The 18,285-nt window shown below is 31.5% G+C and overlaps 4 protein-coding genes across 4 annotated transcripts; all 4 read left to right on the top strand.

Moving 5' to 3' along the window:
* The first annotated feature begins 1,535 nt into the window (after window positions 1–1,535).
* On the top strand, window positions 1,536–2,813 carry LOC110671796 (transcription repressor OFP8). Its single transcript, XM_021834364.2, has one exon. The coding sequence runs from the start codon at window positions 1,601–1,603 to the stop codon at window positions 2,504–2,506; it is 906 nt and encodes a 301-aa protein (XP_021690056.2). The 5' UTR covers window positions 1,536–1,600; the 3' UTR covers window positions 2,507–2,813.
* Window positions 2,814–6,274: 3,461 nt separating this feature from the next.
* On the top strand, window positions 6,275–7,650 carry LOC110671795 (uncharacterized). Its single transcript, XM_021834363.2, has one exon. It carries the CDS (start codon window positions 6,786–6,788, stop codon window positions 7,497–7,499), a length of 714 nt encoding a protein of 237 aa, XP_021690055.2. The 5' UTR covers window positions 6,275–6,785; the 3' UTR covers window positions 7,500–7,650.
* Window positions 7,651–9,241: 1,591 nt separating this feature from the next.
* On the top strand, window positions 9,242–11,303 carry LOC110671786 (agamous-like MADS-box protein AGL82). Its single transcript, XM_021834354.2, has 2 exons — window positions 9,242–9,967; window positions 10,238–11,303. Exon 2 carries the CDS (start codon window positions 10,246–10,248, stop codon window positions 11,122–11,124), a length of 879 nt encoding a protein of 292 aa, XP_021690046.2. The 5' UTR covers window positions 9,242–9,967; window positions 10,238–10,245; the 3' UTR covers window positions 11,125–11,303.
* Window positions 11,304–15,235: 3,932 nt separating this feature from the next.
* LOC110671821 (agamous-like MADS-box protein AP3) lies at window positions 15,236–16,735 on the top strand. The gene is made up of 2 exons (XM_021834408.2): window positions 15,236–15,373; window positions 15,644–16,735. The coding sequence occupies exon 2, from the start codon at window positions 15,652–15,654 to the stop codon at window positions 16,540–16,542; it is 891 nt and encodes a 296-aa protein (XP_021690100.2). The 5' UTR covers window positions 15,236–15,373; window positions 15,644–15,651; the 3' UTR covers window positions 16,543–16,735.
* The last annotated feature ends 1,550 nt before the right edge of the window (window positions 16,736–18,285 follow it).

Here is an 18,285-nt window from a genome sequence, read left to right as displayed (position 1 = left end):
AAATCTAATATTTTTTATAGTAAATATATCCATATGCACTAAGGAAAAAGAAAACTACTTATGTAATGACAAAAGTAAGGCCTTAAAACCTGGAGATCTCAGGTTCTATCCCTATTGAAATGAATACTATTAAATACTTCTCTTTATGAACAATGCTTCAATTTGAAACTTAATAACGTTACTTCAAAGTCCCAAATGGAATGATTAGTCTAATTTAGACTCAAGGAATAAGGTAATTAATTTAAACTCATATCCTATTTTCCAAGGAGATGTATGACTATCAATTAGGTAGCTAAGCAAGTACCATAGCTATCTGATTTATTGAGAGAGCAATTAAATTGAGCAACTTAAGAACACTTTGGACTGAATTTATCTGCAACAAAGCTTTAACCCAATTCTCAGCAACCTGAATTTCAAATACTCCAAAAAGTGCTCCATTTTTTAAAATTTGTTTGTCCCCTCCCCTCTTAGGTAAATATATGTATAAAGAGTAGTGTTTATTGGGATGGTTTTAATTTTTTTTTTTTTTTATATAAGCAAGGCAAATTTATTAATGGATAATGGAGGATGAGATCATAGCAGACCTCAAATGACAGCAAAAAAAAAGCTAGATCAAAGATATAATATAGTGGATAACCATTTCTGGAGAAAGTTTTCCAAATCAGGCAGTTGATTGACTTGCTCATTTTTATTTTTATTTTTTTGTAGTCATAGAATATAATATATCCAATTCAAACATTCTCGTGGCTATTAGTTTATATTATATAACAATAAAGAATACGTTCAATTAATAGAGATTTGAGAGAAGGAGAGCTCAACAAATATTCTTTAAATTCAAAATAAAGTAGCATATATTTATAATGAAAATTTTGTAACAATTAGTTAGAAAAATCATTGGGTGTATCCAAAATATTAAATTTTAATATATATATATAAACTTTTTATAAAATTCTATTTACTCATATTATCTACTTAGTAATTACTAATTATTTGAATAGCTATCAATTATTCTATTAGTTATTAAATATTAACTAAAATTAATTATTGAATTAAGTGTTAAATATAAAAATAATATCATCATTTTATTAGTCCTAATTAAAATTATTTTTTAATCTCTAAAAAAATTTAGAGGGTAACCTTATCACTTTCTCAATCTCTCATTAGCCTTTAAACAATTTAAAATTATTATGCTATTAAATAATACAAATAAAAAAAATAAAATTTTGACTCAATTAAAAATAGAATTAAATATTATCTTAAAAGTTATACCTAAATTGTAAAAAGTAAATTTGATAAGTAAACGAGTGAAGAAACATATACTTTGAATATGTTATATAATTTGTCAATTAATTAATAATTAACCTAGTGCATCTTCTGCAGCCTTAAACTAGCCTATGATAGCCACATATATCAGACAAAAGGAGAAAGACGAAAGAACAGCAAAAAGTATCATAGACCTACTTATTAATATATCATTATTCCTTATTCCATTTGCACTAGTTCTTGCTACTGTATTTATGTTCCCTCCCTCCCTCCCTCCCTCCCTCTTCAAAAAACCTGTCGCAGATAAGCTCTCTCCCTTTCTCTCTGTGTGTCTCTAATGGAAAGCCGATTCAAGATGCGAATCTCTCGCATGTTTCGCGGTTCCTTTGGCTCGTGTCGTACCAGAAACTTATCGGACGTGGTCGAAAAAGCTGTTTTTTCCCCTCAAAGCCACAAGGACTACTTCCATTTCCATGTGATGGAGTCTTTGCCTCCTAAGCCTCGACCTTATCCTTCCATTTGTAGACCCAAATGCCCTGAAACAACAGCCAAAACCATCACCGACTCAATCTTCCCCAGGCAAAAAATATCTGCACGATATACTCCTTTTATATCGGCAAATAATACAATTGGAAACAGTTGTCCTCCTGCGTCGCCTGCTTCTCCTTTGAATCCATTCCACAATGAATTTAGTTTCAAAGAGAAAAAGAAGAGTTCGAGATCAGTGAAAAACAGGAAAAAGAAAAAGAACAACACGCATTTGAAGAGCAATAGGAGGGACATTAGTCTGTTTACCTCGTCTTCTCAAGATACTGAATATTTTGAAGGTAGCTATTGGTTTAGCAGCGAGGAAGACGAGGACGAGAGAGAAGGAGAGTCAGAAACGCTTTTTTCTTCACGAAGTCTCTCCTCAGATTCATCAGGATCTCACAGCCACCGTTCTCGCCGCAAGAAGTACAGTTCTCGCCGAGGAAGGGTTGCCTCTAAAAGTTCTCAAATGGGTTTTTTCCCCTTGCATGGAAAAGTGAAGGAAAGTTTTGCAGTGGTGAAGAGTTCTAGTGATCCATACAATGATTTCAGGACATCAATGGTGGAGATGATCGTTGAAAAGCAGATATTCGCATCTAAGGATCTTAAGCAGCTATTGCAGTGTTTCCTGTCCTTGAACTCTTCTCATCATCATAGTATTATTATTGAGGTCTTCACAGAGATTTGGGAGGCCTTGTTCTCTTCCTGGTCTTAATGAAGATAACTGTAGTTCGTTTTCTGTTATCTTGTAGTTTAGAGTTCTAATATTAACTATGATTGAAAGTGTGACAATGGATTATCTTTCCATTCTCTCCGTAGGTTCTGCTTTTCTTTTTCAACAGAATATCTTCTCTATTGATCCTGTCTCATTTCTTGGTGTTATTCTGCTTTCCATTTTTACTTTGATCTTGGACTGGGAGAACTGGGTTTTGAAAAGATGGAGAAGAAAATGAGAAATTCTTTTGATTTTGATATAAAAAGTTTGTAGGAGTTTCTGTGCTTCTTTTAAAAAAGATTGTTGAGTCCTATCAGAAGGAGAGGGTTAAAAAAGAAGAAAAAAAAAGGAAAAGATTGCTGATAGAAATAAAAATGTAAGAGCTGTTTGATGTTTGTTCCCTTAACCTTTTAGACTTTTTAGCTAGAGAAAAGCTTGCAAGGTAGGGATGGGGGACCTTTTCTGATCTGAATACAAATTGCAGATAGAAAACAGAAAAAAAAAATAATAATAAAATCTTCATAAATTAATTAGCTACATTACAGCTTCAATTCAGTAGTACTAAAATCGTTTTATATGATAAAATCTCAAGTCTGAATTTCACTATATATAACGTTTCTTTAATAATAAGATACTCTATTGATATCAGAAAAATATAAAACTTGCAAGAAATACTATTTCTTGACATGGCAAAATAACTTACAGATTACTATTTTATAAACTATTGCTTCGAATCCAGCCAGAATCGACAAGAAAAGTTAATTAGAGAAAGCTTATATGATGAGTTTGATCACAAGCAGAAGATGCTTATACCAATCATCATGAGCCATTAATTATTCAAGTAATCCCTTTGGCTTCATATGTATGTTACAAGAAAAAAATTAGACGCACATTGATTGTTATGTCTACTGGCTGAAGCGTATAAGAGACTAAATGATCTTTGATGATTCGTCTGTATCATACAATGGAAATTGAAAAACAAAGAAGAAACATAATACATTTGAAAATTTATTGTATAATATTAATAAAATTGACGTATGATTGGCATGATGCCTATGGACAAAGACCCATATACTTAAAATTTTGTGACTTGTTGGTAAATATATATATATATAAAAGGGACAAATTTCATTTGCTAAACACATAAAAGATACTAAAAAATTGTCATTATGTGTTAGGTTCATCTATTTTTGTTGTAGTATTAACCAAATCAAATTAATAATTATAATTCATTTGTTCCCGTTACATGGAAAACAGGCAAGACAAAAGCAATACACAACACAACCCACCCCCACCACCCTAGCATTGGACAGAGTTTTACTTTTGTAGTATAGTGTTGTTCCAGTATCATCCAAGCAATATATATATATATATATATATATATATATATAAATTGAAGAGAACTTGTGTCCTATTATGATTGGAAAATAATTTTGTAGCATGTGGGGGCAAATGACTAATTAGGGGTAGGAGAGGGGGAGAGGACTGAGACACTTTCCTTCCAATCCAGAAAAAGGGTATATGAAACTGATGTATCATATCTAATATAGTTTCCTAAAAACAGTCATATGTCAATTTCAAGCAAATGGGGGTTGCTTAAAAATTGAAATCCTGAGAGAAGACATAATGGAATGAGAAGGAAAATAGGTGGAGACTGGAGAGGTGGTAGGAGTGGCGCAGAGAGAATGTGAGCCCAAAACTTGCAACATATTGGGCACTGTGCTAAGTATCTAGCTGCTTTCGCTGCTAGAATCTGGGCTCGATGGCTATGTTTCGTTCACATATGAAGGGAGAAGGTATTGATTGGAAGTTTCTTCTTTACTCTCTTGTATGATAAGTGAGAAATCAGTGATGAGGTTCCTTTTGTAATAATCTAGGTCGTCCCTTTCGAATTGATGAGAAAATTGACAAGGCAACGCAGTACCCAAATAGGATATGCAATGGTTGGTCGCCAGTCTGCTGGGCTGGGTTTGGCAGTCTCAATTAATACTCGCATTTTTTGGGTTCTTGAGCCCCCTCCCATTCTCTCCCTCTCATTTAATTTCATCCACTTGTTTTGGGCTTCGTTTTTTAACATAACCTTGGCCCTTGGCTACGCAACCAGATTTTTATAATGATACAATTATTGTAAATTTGATTTTATATAAAAATAATAATTTTTTTAATTTATCAAGTATCCTTTCGTATTTGTTTTATAGTTTACATAAAATTAATTTAATGATATTTGTGATTATTCTTTTTAATAATAAATACAATAATTTTTAAATTAAATATTTATATAATTATTTATATATTTTAATTATATAGTATTAATTTTTGATATAAATATTTAATTAAAAATTTATTAAATTCATTTTCCTGTAAAATGAGAATAGCAATATGAGACCACTAATCTAAAACAGCTTGAAAAATGTGAGGGAGTAGTTAGAAGAATTGGAGGAAAAAAAAAATAGTAATAAAGGAAGCAGGTGGGCTAACAAGTGAGGAGCCGTAAGAACGCCGGTTCCAATGGATTAGGTTAGAGGCTCTGGTTACTTGAGATGGAGACTAGTTCCAAACCCTAAAACGCGTGGGCAGTTGCCATTGGTCAACCATTATGAAAGCTTTAGAGCTGTCCCTATCTCGTAGACCTTAACCGCTCCCTAGTCATCATCATCCTCATTCGCTTGTCCTCCATTAACCCTCCGCTCTAGCCGCCATTTTACTTTTCTTTTTTAACTTTCAAAACCAGTATATTTTTGGTGCTCAATTAACGGTAACATACGGTGACCTCTCTGATACAAAGAAACTAATTTTTATAGAAATAGAACTCTTTTTAGAGCTATCCCAGTGTGAACAATTCTTGAATCTTGACGAATGCGAAAGTTGCAATGCAATTTCCTGACGAGATTTTCTGTAATGGTAAGGTGAAAGAAGGGTTATCCTGAAGAAGGCCTGCTGTCAACCAATGCATGTTTAATTGTAACTTTCCAGAAGCAATAATTAAAGCCTTTATTGGGTTTCTGAGAAATCAAGTAACTAATCATTCACGAGTAGAATTTCTTATCTCTCTCTCTCTCTCTCTTAATTGCTTTCTCTACATAGTTTCTTGGTATTTATTAGGCTTGAACGACAGACAGGTGACAACTGATATCTCAAATCTTTGGTGTAAAATTGAGTTTCGATACCAAAGAAGTTTGAATGGGAAAGATTTCCTTCTAAATTAAAGAATAAATTAATGAATAAAGAGAGCGAGGCTTCCAAGGATTCCCAGTGACCCCAACACTTTTAGCACAAAGCAGACACAATAATAATAGTTTCAAACTTTTGCATTCTTTGATAATATCTTCAAAATTAATGGGTATTAGGTTTTGATAATACCACTCTCAAACTATTATGATTTTTTGTTGGATAATTAGTGATGGATTTGACTTAATCAAAAGATGTAGATTAGGGCAAGTCCAGCCATTCCGTGATTCACGGGAATTTGTCCTCTTGTGGGATTGTCCATTATCTTATAATTCCTCAAGCAGAACTTTTAATATCAGACAATGAATTAGGAAAAAAGCCAATTTAATTAGCAGAGACCCTCAAATGATTGAACTGCCTACACCTAAGTAAGTAAGACTGACCTCTATTGCCTGGGTGGCCTCTGCCTAGGTAAAACACATAGGGTTGGTTTCACTGGCTATTGATTATAATTTCAACTTATAAACGATTTTAATATTTAATGTTACATTTAATTATGCTATAAATTAATGTATGTATATGGATACGTACAATAGGGTTTGTAGGCCACAAGCCAATAGAACGCACACCGGCAAGCCGCTAGAGGTAGAGAATAGATGGAAAGACTCGGTTCAACAACCACATCCGCTCCTTCCTTTCTCCTAAAGTGCCAACATACCAACTCCACCACCAAAAGTAAAAGTGACGAAACCGTCTTATAATAATAATTAGCCAAGAAACCTTCGCAAACTTTGCCATTTCTTTGTTATCTTCGTCGAGAGGGAGAGTGGGGACTCCATTAGATTGCAAGAACAAAACGCTAGGAAGGCAAAAGGAGCGTGTCAAGACAGAGGGAGCTGGCCAGGAAATTTTCTTTTCTTTTCTCTTAGTAACAACTTCAAGAAACCTTCATGGCTCCTCTATCTCTCTTATCTCTATAAAGAAATCTTCACTGAGATCATCACCACCAAAAGACGCCAAGAAAAGATACAGAGAGATATCTTAGTTTCTGTTGCTTACTTACCCCCACCAAGAACCACTGAATTATAAAGTTACATACCACCACGCACCAATGCTGCTTCTTAGAAATTCCTTATCCAACACCAAAAAGTTCTTCCAGAAATCCCTAGAAAGCTTCAAGTCTTTATTTTCTGGTGGTTCTTACCAGAGGATGCCCAAAACCTCCCCTTATAATAATCCATGTTCTTACAGTCATCTCGCCACCGATATGAATGTCCAAAGAAGCTTCAACACCAAAGATTTGGACACGTTCTACAATGACTTCAACGACCGGTGGGACACCAGTGAGGGGAAAGCAAAGAGAAGAAGCAAGAAGAAAAGAACACCACCATCATCACCAATCAAACAAGAAAATGATGAGCTAAAGGGAAGTTTCATGAAGTTTTCCAAGGCAATTCCTGTCAAGGATTATCAGATAAAAAGAGGAGAGGACTACAATTATAATCATAAAAACAAAGTGAAGGATTTTCACGCAGGGAAAAGATGGCAGGAAAATAGTTCAAATTATAAGGATACAAGAGATCAGGGAAGGGGTTGGTTGGTGGCACAGAAGCTAAAAGAGCTAGAGATGATGGATATTAGCAATGTGGATCATGTCCTGGACGTAGAAGAGGTTCGCCATTATTATTCTCGCCTGACTTGCCCTGCCTATCTGGACATTGTAGACAAGTTCTTCATGGACATGTACGCAGAATTCTTTGGTCCACCTAGATCCCCACGCAGTGTGAATTCCAGGCAAATTAGGCTGCCTTCACAGAGATCATAGACTTTTCTCCTTTCATGGAGAGCAACTGGGAATTTCTGATAATATTTCAGGTTGTCATTAATTTTTTTTTTTTTCAAATATTTTCCCTTCCATTCCCTTTTCTCTTTTTCTGTTTAATCATCAATTAATTATCATATTCTCTCTGTTCATAGATTTGTGCCTCTGGTTTGGCGATTGTTTTGTGTAATCAATTTGCTTGTTATTATCTTTCCATAAAATATAGAATGCGAAATTTTTTCTAAACAAAAACAGTATAAAGTACAATGACGGAAGTATATACTTTTAGATTATCATCTCTATTCTCCCAATCTCCCATTCAAAAAAAAAAAGCTTTATTAATTATTCTTCACTTCTACATAAAAGTCATCTTGATGAGAGAAATTGGTCACATCATAAATACTGTCTTTATCAATTTAGGTAAAGTAGAATACAGAAAGAATCAAGGAATTTCTTATCATTTAATTAAATCATGTAATTATCTGAATTGAGAGGCTTATTGAAGGTTGCCCAAAGTAAATTTTAGTTTGACTGTGAAGAGCAAACCATATCCATATTGGCTTGCGCTTAAATTCCTGCTTGATATTAGTTTTATAAATTTAAGAAAAGAGAAGGGGAAATGAGTTGGACTGGGCTAGATGGGCCTGAATATCCAAGCGTGTACCTCTTTTTGGTCCCTGCAGTGCAGCACATCGTTTAGGCCCAGTCCCATCCAATAACATTTCTTTAACTAGTTATCTAGCCAATTTTAGAGATACAAATTACAAAATAGAGGATGAGATCCGTTTATTTTATTTATAAATTTTATATATTTATATTTTAAATTTATAATAGATTAATTTTAAATTTAATTTATACTCAAATAAAATAAATAGAAAGCATGTGTAAGTAAAATAAACGAGTCCTGCAATGTATTTTCTTTATCATAATCGATTGAGTCTTTGTATTGAATAATCATTATACTTCTATGAAATTTTAAGTTTCCAACTAAAATTACATTATCATGTAGTAATAAATAGACTAAAAATTCCATAAAGTTTAGGATGAATAACATATGATATGGCAAGACAAATCCAATAAAGTTTTCCAAAAAAATTTTATTCTTTTAAAATTAATTAATTTAGTAATTAATTACTATTTGTAATTGATTTTGTTATTATTAAAACAATTGCTAATATTAATCAATTATAAAATAAATTAGCCATTAATTTTATTACAACAAATTGAATCGATTAATTGTTAAAGCGATTAATAACCAATTTAGTCAATTACTTTTTTTTTAACGACTATTTCTGGTTAAACGATGTTTTAGGCCAATTAATTGATCCACAATTTGTGGAATTCAATTTTCTTTTTTTTTATTTCATAGGGAGTTGGCCATTATTATAATGAAAATTTAAATGCTGTTTTCAGATTTTAGTATTATACTCTTTGTCCTGATTTTCTGTTTTCAAATATTCTCTGTTTTATTAATTATATATATGGGATATATATCTTATTTCATCTCCTATAAACTAAGACTTGTTTGGCATTATTTTTGGCATTGTTATTGAAAAAAATTACTTATTAAAAAATAATTTAAAAATTAAATTTTATAAATTTTAATCATAAAAATATTAAAATAAAAAAAATAATTTTTTAAACTATTTCTGTAATTTTTGAAAGTACTTGAAATAGTTTTTTTTTTTCTGAAAAATAATTTTAACTCAGGCGCCAATTACTTTACCTAAACCTCCCTTTTTTTTAATTAGAGCATTTCTCTCTCTTTTTTCCTAATATATTAAGAATATTTTATGTAAAACCAATGTAGCTGACTCATTGGCTAAGTAATGGCCGTATAGCAAGGAGAATTTTGTATCTTTTTTCATGAATATTGAATCACCAAAGGTAATTCCCTTTTTTATTCTGTTCTGGTTGATCTTTTTTCAATGAAATTCATTATTACTTACCAAAATATATGCGCATCTAACATTTTCTTATCAGTAGTATTAGAATGAAAAATCCTTTCAATATGAATGGAAGATTAAGGTTGTGTTTTGAAGAAATATAACCCTATCTTCATACCCAACAGATTAGTCTAGTTATAAGAATAATAATTCACTTTCCTTATTAATCAGAATTTAACTCCACTGAAGTGGCAAATTTGATATGCAAATTTGATAGTAACTTCATCTATGACATGCACATTTAATAGAGGGAATTGCTCATATTAATAGTTTACACTTTTCCTATGCTATTACTAATACCTAGAAGTGGCAAAGTTGGAGACATACACTGACCTTGTTATAGAAATTAACGGTAATAATTTCCTGGTTTTTTGGTACGAAAATTAGCCATTGTATATGATTTGTTTCCATAATTAATAGACTGCAATAATCAATACTCCTTTATAAATTAAAGGCCTTGAACAATTCCATTATTTTGCTACTGTAATTAGATCAAAGAAGCTTAGGAGGCCATTAAAATCTAAGGTTCTTCTCTTACTATACTCTCTTATCTCTTTATTATATTATGAACTTCGTTCATTGTTTATGCCTTTATTATATCGTTTTGTTTTTGCCTTGTGTTTGTGTAAGATTGATTTATCTTTGAACTTTTAGGAAATTAATCTTAAAATCCAATTTAGATCTCTAATTTTTGCTTCTAAAATAGCTGCCTTGAAAGAGAATTGCTAATGTAATTCAATAGGAATATTTTATTTGTCTAGTGTGCTTCATATTTTGAAAAATTTTCCACCTTAGATCAAGATATGGGTCGTGGAAAGCTAAACATGGAACTGATAATGAATGAGAAGTCTCGCATGATAACCTATCACAAAAGAAAGAAGGGTTTGATCAAGAAAATGCAAGAGTTAAGCATTCTTTGTGATGTAGATGCCTGCGTGATCATCCTAGGGCCAAATGTCAATAATCGTCCGATCGATGTTGAGACCTGGCCTACTGAACGCTATGATATGAGGCGCATTGTAAACAGATTCCTATCTATGGGCAATGAGCGAAAGAAAAACCAAGATTTTTCTAGTTTTTTCGTTGCCCGCCAGAAGAAATTGGATGATGAGATTGTTAAACTTCGAAAGGCATGTTTTAAAGCAAAGTTTCCGACGTGGGATGATCGCCTAAACCTGAGGCATTATCTTGAACTCACTCTACTTGATGGAGTTCTAGGTTCTAAGCTTGAAATTGCAGCTAGTAGGGTTTTGAAGAGTAAAGGTGACAATTATTTGATGTTTGGTTCTATTGATGAAGGAGGCTCCAGCAATAATAAAAGTTTTAAATCAAGTTCAATGGCTTCAACTTTCGCTAACGCCTTGCGTCAAAAGAATATGGTTCTTAAGCAGGAGCCATTATCTTTTGTGAATCTATCTCATCAAGCTCTCCCTCAGATGCTTCCTTTTAATCTTGATTCTCTCAATAGACCCATGTTGATGATGATGATGACCAATGGTGAGGGAATCAGCCAATTTGGCGGTGAGTGTAGCAGCAAGAGATCTTGGTCTTCATTTAAAGCCTCTACAAATGCGATGATGATGAATAATCCTAGGGATCACGCATTAAGCTACTGGTCTAAGCATGCAGCTGACAGGGTTGACGAATGTTTCTTCTCAAGCACATATTCCTCAATTCTCTGAGTTCTATGACACTAATGAGTTTGAGATGAGAAACTGAAAAAAAAAAAAGACAGTGTTAGACATGACTCTTGAATCATGAAGGCTATAATCTTGCAGTTTCTGGAATTAATTTTCTTTTCCTTTCCTTTCTTTGGATTTATATTCAGTATTATCTGGAGTAAATTATGATATTTAGGCTTTGGAAATTTTAATTAATATGATTTCCTATTACAAATATAGAATTTAGATTTTTTTTCTTTTTTTTTTAATATCATATTCGAAACTTGCCAAAATAGAAATCGAATGGTTTGTGAAAATATTGAATGAGTGTGCAAGGGTTTTGAGTTTGATGGGCTATTAGGCAAACTCCCCTGTACATGGGCTTTGCAGTAAAAGGCCAAGCTCATATTTTTTGGGCTTTATATATATTTAATTATAAAATAAAAACCAAAAAAAATTGGAGAATAAAAGAAAAGTCAAATCTTTCCATCTCGCATTGACTTACCACGCATATCAATGTGCGTAGGCCTCTTGGTCGTTGCCCTTAAATTTGCATCTGATTGAAGAGCTGTTCTTACCTACGGAGTTTCCATTTTGGAATTGGCCAAGATCTAAGAATCCAATTTTGCATGATTTATAATCTTATGTTTCATATTCAAGAGATTAGAGAGATGCCCTTAACCTTTACCACTCTTCTTATTGAAAAAAATAAATGCAAATTAAAAAAAAGAAGCATTTAATCTTTATGATTATGATAAATTGTCATATATATTCTACCTAGACAAACCAAAACCTTAAACATAAACAACTACATGAACCAAACCTCAATATATATAAACAATTCTCTCATTCATGATTAAGGAATGTTAAAAATATTAACTTTTACTTTTATTTTTTTCTTTATCGTGTAATCAATGTATATATCTAAATTGCATAAATTTATATGCAAATATTTAATATGACAGTTAATTATTTCATTCTCTTAGGAAGTGGAGCTTTTTATACAAATATTAAAGTATTGCAATAACATTAAACCAAAAACTAAGATCCACCTAGCCTTATTTTTATAGACCATTGAAGTGACTCTTTTCTGTCTTCTCTCGAGTTCAGAAAGAAGGGGACAACTCGCCATAATTAATGGGAATTCATATTCATACTGATGATGACCTGGGCCTGTGGAGCCAATGACAAGGAAAAAAAAAATGATTTGCTCGAAGGAAATGTGAATTAAAATGGTGTACCAATAAAAGAGAGAATCTCTAAGGCATTCTCCACTCAACTTGGTGTGGTTCCCATTAACGTACAGCTCTCAAGTTTCCAGTGTGCCAACTGAGAACCAATGCTTTGTTGCATCGAGGATATTCTTTTTAGTGCACATAGATATTGGAATAGGTCTCTTGAGAAGATTCTTCATCGTACGTTGAGATTCCAAGTGGAGGGAGACAAATTGCAGAAGAAAAGCCAGCATTGGGAGTTGTAGAGAAGTCTTCTCTTTATGTCTGCCCATCATATGTACTATCTCATCCTCAACCCATGGAAGTTGGAACTCTCTCTCTTTGGTTCTTCTTCTTGTTCTTCCTCTCCACCCTATAAAGAGAGAAGCGTATTATATCCTTTTCTTCCACAATTCCTTGTTAGGACATCCAAACAAAGGAAATATGGCCACCCTTTCTTTCCATCAACTTCAATCATCATCTTCTATTTATTCATTTTTTACTATCTCATGGTTCATTGAAATATATATACATGATAAAACCATTCCATAAATAAAAATAGAATGATTTAGTTATTCTAATTTAAAAATTTTCAGCTTTCGATATATTTTTTTGATATTTACCTTTCTTTTTTTCTTTCAATTAGGGTATGGAAATTACTTAATTTTCAATGTTCTCATCACAACAATGACTGTATCACACACACACACACATACATATATATATATATATATATATATATATATATATATATATATATATATATATATAATTATTCTTGCAGAATGAAATAAATTATCAAAGGTATATTACAATAATTTTTTTTTATTTTCTAAAATATTACATAATAATTTTATTGTTAATATTTATAAATATGTCTCATCAATATAAATATAATATCAAAATTAACAACATTTTTCAATTGAGAATTGAAATTATAATATGAAAATTGTCGTAATTTCTTAAATTTTCATATTAATAAATTTATTTATAGCTCAAATGTTTTAATATCAAATATCAATTATTTTTTTAATCAACTACCCAAACTTTGATGTTAGATTAAAAAAAATAGAAATTACATACAATTTTTTCTAAAATAATATACACGCTCGTAACCTCTAAATTTTGCATAAATTCTTTAAATTATTAAAGAAAAATCATTATTCATTGATCACATTATATAAATTGATGGGAATTTTTTTTTAAATAGAATACATTAAAATTGATCTCTTATTATTGATTTGTCAAAAAATCTAATATAATAGAAAACTTCTCCTCGAAATTAAAGGAGTTAAAGCAAAATAGTTGTTGGATTAATGGGATACTATTTTTAATTTTTTTTTCCTGAATTAGTATTTTTTAAAATTTTAATCATTATAAATTTTAAATTACCAATATACCCCTGATTTTATTTAAAAATTCCATGGGCTCATTGCCGCCGCCCTCAAATAATTTAATCATATTGTTGATTGTTAGTTCAGCTGATGTTTGATGTGAAATAATTAAGAGAGCAATTGAAATAGCAATTTCTGTAGCCTCTTACTTTGGAATTAGTCCCATGTGCATGATTCAATAACATGTGGACAAGGGATGGTGAAATGAATGAAGAAGAAGAAGAAGAAGGTATATAAGTTGCAAATGGTGGTCCTAAGTAGCATAGCACGTTCAAGAAAGAGCAAAGAAAAGTGTGGAGTATCCATTGCTTCTGACCTCTGATCGATCGTCTTCTCTTATTCATACCGCGCCTGCATGTCTTGCCCCTTTCATCTACGTAATAAAGCTAACTACTTATACCCTAAGGAATTTCCCCCTTTTTCTTATGCAATTTTCAAAAGCCTAGGCCTTTAATCACCCACAATTCCTTTTTCGGTTATTTATGGAACTACATAAATAAATAAAAAATTATTAATTAGTCTATATATTTTAATAAAATTAATTATTTAATCTCTATATTTTTAAAAATATATTATTTAGTCTTTATATTTTGTTTCTATTAAACTATTTAATTCTTTGTAAAATTTTATATTAGTCAATGCTTATTAAAGACTATTTAGTCTTTTTATTCTAGTAAAATTAATTAATTAGTCTCTATATTTTAAAAAACAGTACTATCTAATTTTTCTATTTTAGTGAAATTAATTAGTTAATCATTGTATTCTGAAAACACAATATTAAAATATATTCTTAAATAAAAATTGAAATTTTGTTATGTGAAATCTAGTTTTTTTTTTAACTATTTCTTTAATTTTTAAAAGTATTTGAAATAGTTTTTTTCTGAAAAATAATCTTAACTCAGGCACCAATTACTTTACCTAAACCTCCCTCTTTTAATTAGAGCATTTCTCTCTCTTTTTTTCCTAATATATTAAGAATATTTTATATAAAACCAATGTAGCTGACTCATTGGCTAAGTAATGGCCGTATAGCAAGGAGAATTTTGTAGCTTTTTTCATGAATATTGAATCATCAAAGGTAATTCCCTTTTTTATTCTGTTCTGGTTGATCTTTTTCCAATGAAATTCATTATTACTTACCAAAATATATGCGTATCTAACATTTTATTATCAGTAGTATTAGAATGAAAAATCCTTTCAATATGAATGGAAGATTAAGGTTGTGTTTTGAAGAAATATAAACCTAATTTCATACCCAATATATCAGTCTAGTTATAAGAATAATAATTCACTTTCCTTATTAATCAGAATTTAACTCCACTGAAGTGGCAAATTTGATATGCAAATTTGATAGTAACCTCATCTATGAAATGCACATTTAATAGAAGGAATTGCTCATATTAATAGTTTACACATTTCCTATGCGATTACCAATGCCTAGAAGTGGCAAAGTTCGAGACATACACTGACCTTGTTATAGAAATTAACGGTAATAATTTCCGGATTTTTTGGTACGAAAATTAGCCATTGTATATGATTTGTTTCCATAATTAATAGACTGCAATAATCAATACTCCTTTATAAGTTAAAGGCCTTGAACAATTCCATTATTGTGCTACTGTAATTAGATCAAAGAAGCTTAGGAGGCCATTAAAATCTAAGGTTCTTCTCTTACTATACTCTCTTATCTCTTTATTATATTATGAACTTTGTTCATTGTTTATGCCTTTATTATATCGTTTTGCTTTTGCTTTGTGTTTGTGTAAGATTGGTTTATCTTTGAACTTTTAGGAAATTAATCTTAAAATCCAATTTAGATCTCTAATTTTTGCTTCTAAAATAGCTGCCTTGAAAGAGAATTGCTAATGTAATTCAATAGGAATATTTTATTTGTCTAGTGTGCTTCATATTTTGAAAAATTTTCCTCCTTAGATCAAGATATGGGTCGTGGAAAGCTAAACATGGAACTGATAATGAATGAGAAGTCTCGCATGATAACCTATCACAAAAGAAAGAAGGGTTTGATCAAGAAAATGCAAGAGTTAAGCATTCTTTGTGATGTAGATGCCTGCGTGATCATCCTAGGGCCAAATTTAAATAATCGTCCGATCGATGTTGAGACCTGGCCTACTGATCGCTATGATATGAGGCGCATTATAAACAGATTCCTATCTATGGGCAATGAGCGAAGGAAAAACCAAGATTTGTCTGGTTTTTTTGTTGCCCGCCAGAAGAAATTGGATGATGAGATTGCTAAACTGCGAAAGGCATGTTTGAAAGCAAAGTTTCCGACGTGGGATAATCGCCTAAATCTTTGGCAGTATCATGAACTCACTCTACTTGATGGGGTTCTAGGTTCAAAGCTTGAAATTGCAACTAGTAGGGTTTTGAAGAGTAAAGGTGACAATTATTTGATGTTTGGTTCTATTGATGAAGGAGGCTCCAGCAATAATAAAAGTTTTAAATCAAGTTCAATGGCTTCAACTTTCGCTAACGCCTTGCGTCAAAAGAATATGGAGTTTGAGGTTCTTGAGCAGGAGCCATTGTCTTTTGTGAATCTATCCCATCAAACTCTCCCTCAGATGCCTCCTTTTAATCTTGATTCTCTCAATAGTCCGATGTTGATGATGATGAAGATGACCAATGGTGAGGGAATCAGCCAATTTGGCGGTGAGTGTAGCAGCAAGAGATCTTGGTCTCCATTTAAAGCCCCTACAAATGCGATGATGATGAATAATCCTGGGGATCACCCAGTACGCTACTGGTCTAAGCATGCAGCTGCCAGGGTTGACGAATGTTTCTTCTCAAGCACATATTCCTCAATTCTCTGAGTTCTGTGACAGTGGCACTAATGAGTTTGAGATGAGGGACAAAAAAAAAAAGACAGTGTTAGACATGACTCTTGAATAATGAAGGCTATAATCTTGTAGTTTCTGGAATTAATTTTCTTTTCCTTTCTTTGGATTTATATTCAGTATTATCTGGACTAAATTATGATATTTAGGCTTTGGAAATTTTAATTAATATGATTTCCTATTACAAATATAGAATTTAGATATTTTTTTTTCTTTTTTGTTTTTAATAATCTCATAATCGAATCTTGCCAAAATAGAAATCGAATGGTTTGTGAAAATATTGAACGAGTGTGCAAGAGTTTTGAGTTGATGGGCTATTAGGCAAACTCCCTTGTACATGGGCTTTGCAGTAAAAGGCCAAGCCCATATTTTTTGTGTTTATATATATTTAATTATAAAATAAAAACCAAAAAAATTGGAGAATAAAAGAAAGTCAAATCTTTCCATCTCGCATTGATGCATATCAATTTGCGTAGACCTCTTGGTCGTTGCCCTTAAATTTGCATCTAATTGAAGGGCTGTTCTTACCTACGGAGTTTCCATTTTGGACTTTGCCAAGATCTAAGAATCCAATTTTGCATGATTTATAATCTCATGTTTCAAGAGATTAGAGAGATGCCCTTAGCCTGTACCACTCCTCATTAACCAATCCTCTTATTGAAAAAAATAAATCCAAATTAAGACAAAGAAGCATATAATCTTCATGATTATGATAAAATGTCATATATATTCTACCTAGACAAACCAAAACCTTAAACATAAACAACCACATGAACCAAACCTCAATATATGAAAACAATTCTCTCATTCATAATTAAGGAATGTTAAAAATATGGATAAATACCACATGCGGCCACTCGCCTTTATGAGTGTTTTTATAAAAGTCATTAAACTTTCATTTCTTTCATAAAACTAACTGAACTTAAATTTAATTTAATAAAAGTCGTAATAAAAAATTAAAAATTTTCAAGTTAATGTGATGTGTCTTAACCACAAGTGCACGGGTCGTTCAAGTACTATAGAAAAAGATATTGTTCCCACAGAGAGTTGTGTTTTCAATTGAATTTTTGATGTAAAATAAAATATGTTAAAATTGTATTTTAATCAAATTAATAAAAGAAATTTAGGAATTTGAAGCATAAGGTATGAAAATGCAAAACTAAATTCAAACAATGACTAATTTAATAATTCGCAAAATAAAGAAATTGATAATATTAATAATGAAAATTAATAAAATGAGATTAAACTAAACACTCAAAAGTAAAATTCCAAGTAATAATTGATAAAAGATGATTCTGGAGTTAAGGGTTCATATTTAAGTCATTTTGAGATTTTTCCTAACTAGCCCAATCCATGTAATTTATGGGTTTAAAGGAGATTAATTCTAAAATCCTTTGAAAACTCTTTCGAATGAGACAAAGAGTGCCTTAATTAACTTAATCCTACTTTCGTAGAGTTAAAATTAACCAAAACCCATTAAGTTCTTTAATCAATCTATTAAAACCCTCTTAACCCTTAGTGTGTTTCTAGATCTAAGTTAATTAAGTCCAATTTTTTGATTAACTATCACTTGGTTTTCTCCTTTCGGTGCTTCAACCAGGATTAAGACCATAACTTAATGGGGCCCTTCATTAAGCATGTGAATAAGCACACAAGAAATGGATAAAACCTCATAAATTTCATTAAATTGGGACTAACCCAGTTTAAATCCACAAAAAT

This window comes from Hevea brasiliensis, chromosome 11, assembly GCF_030052815.1.
Source record: "Hevea brasiliensis isolate MT/VB/25A 57/8 chromosome 11, ASM3005281v1, whole genome shotgun sequence".
Classification (NCBI taxonomy): domain Eukaryota; kingdom Viridiplantae; phylum Streptophyta; class Magnoliopsida; order Malpighiales; family Euphorbiaceae; genus Hevea; species Hevea brasiliensis.
Note: the sequence above shows the minus strand (reverse complement) of the source record. Positions and strands in the feature narration are given on the sequence as shown.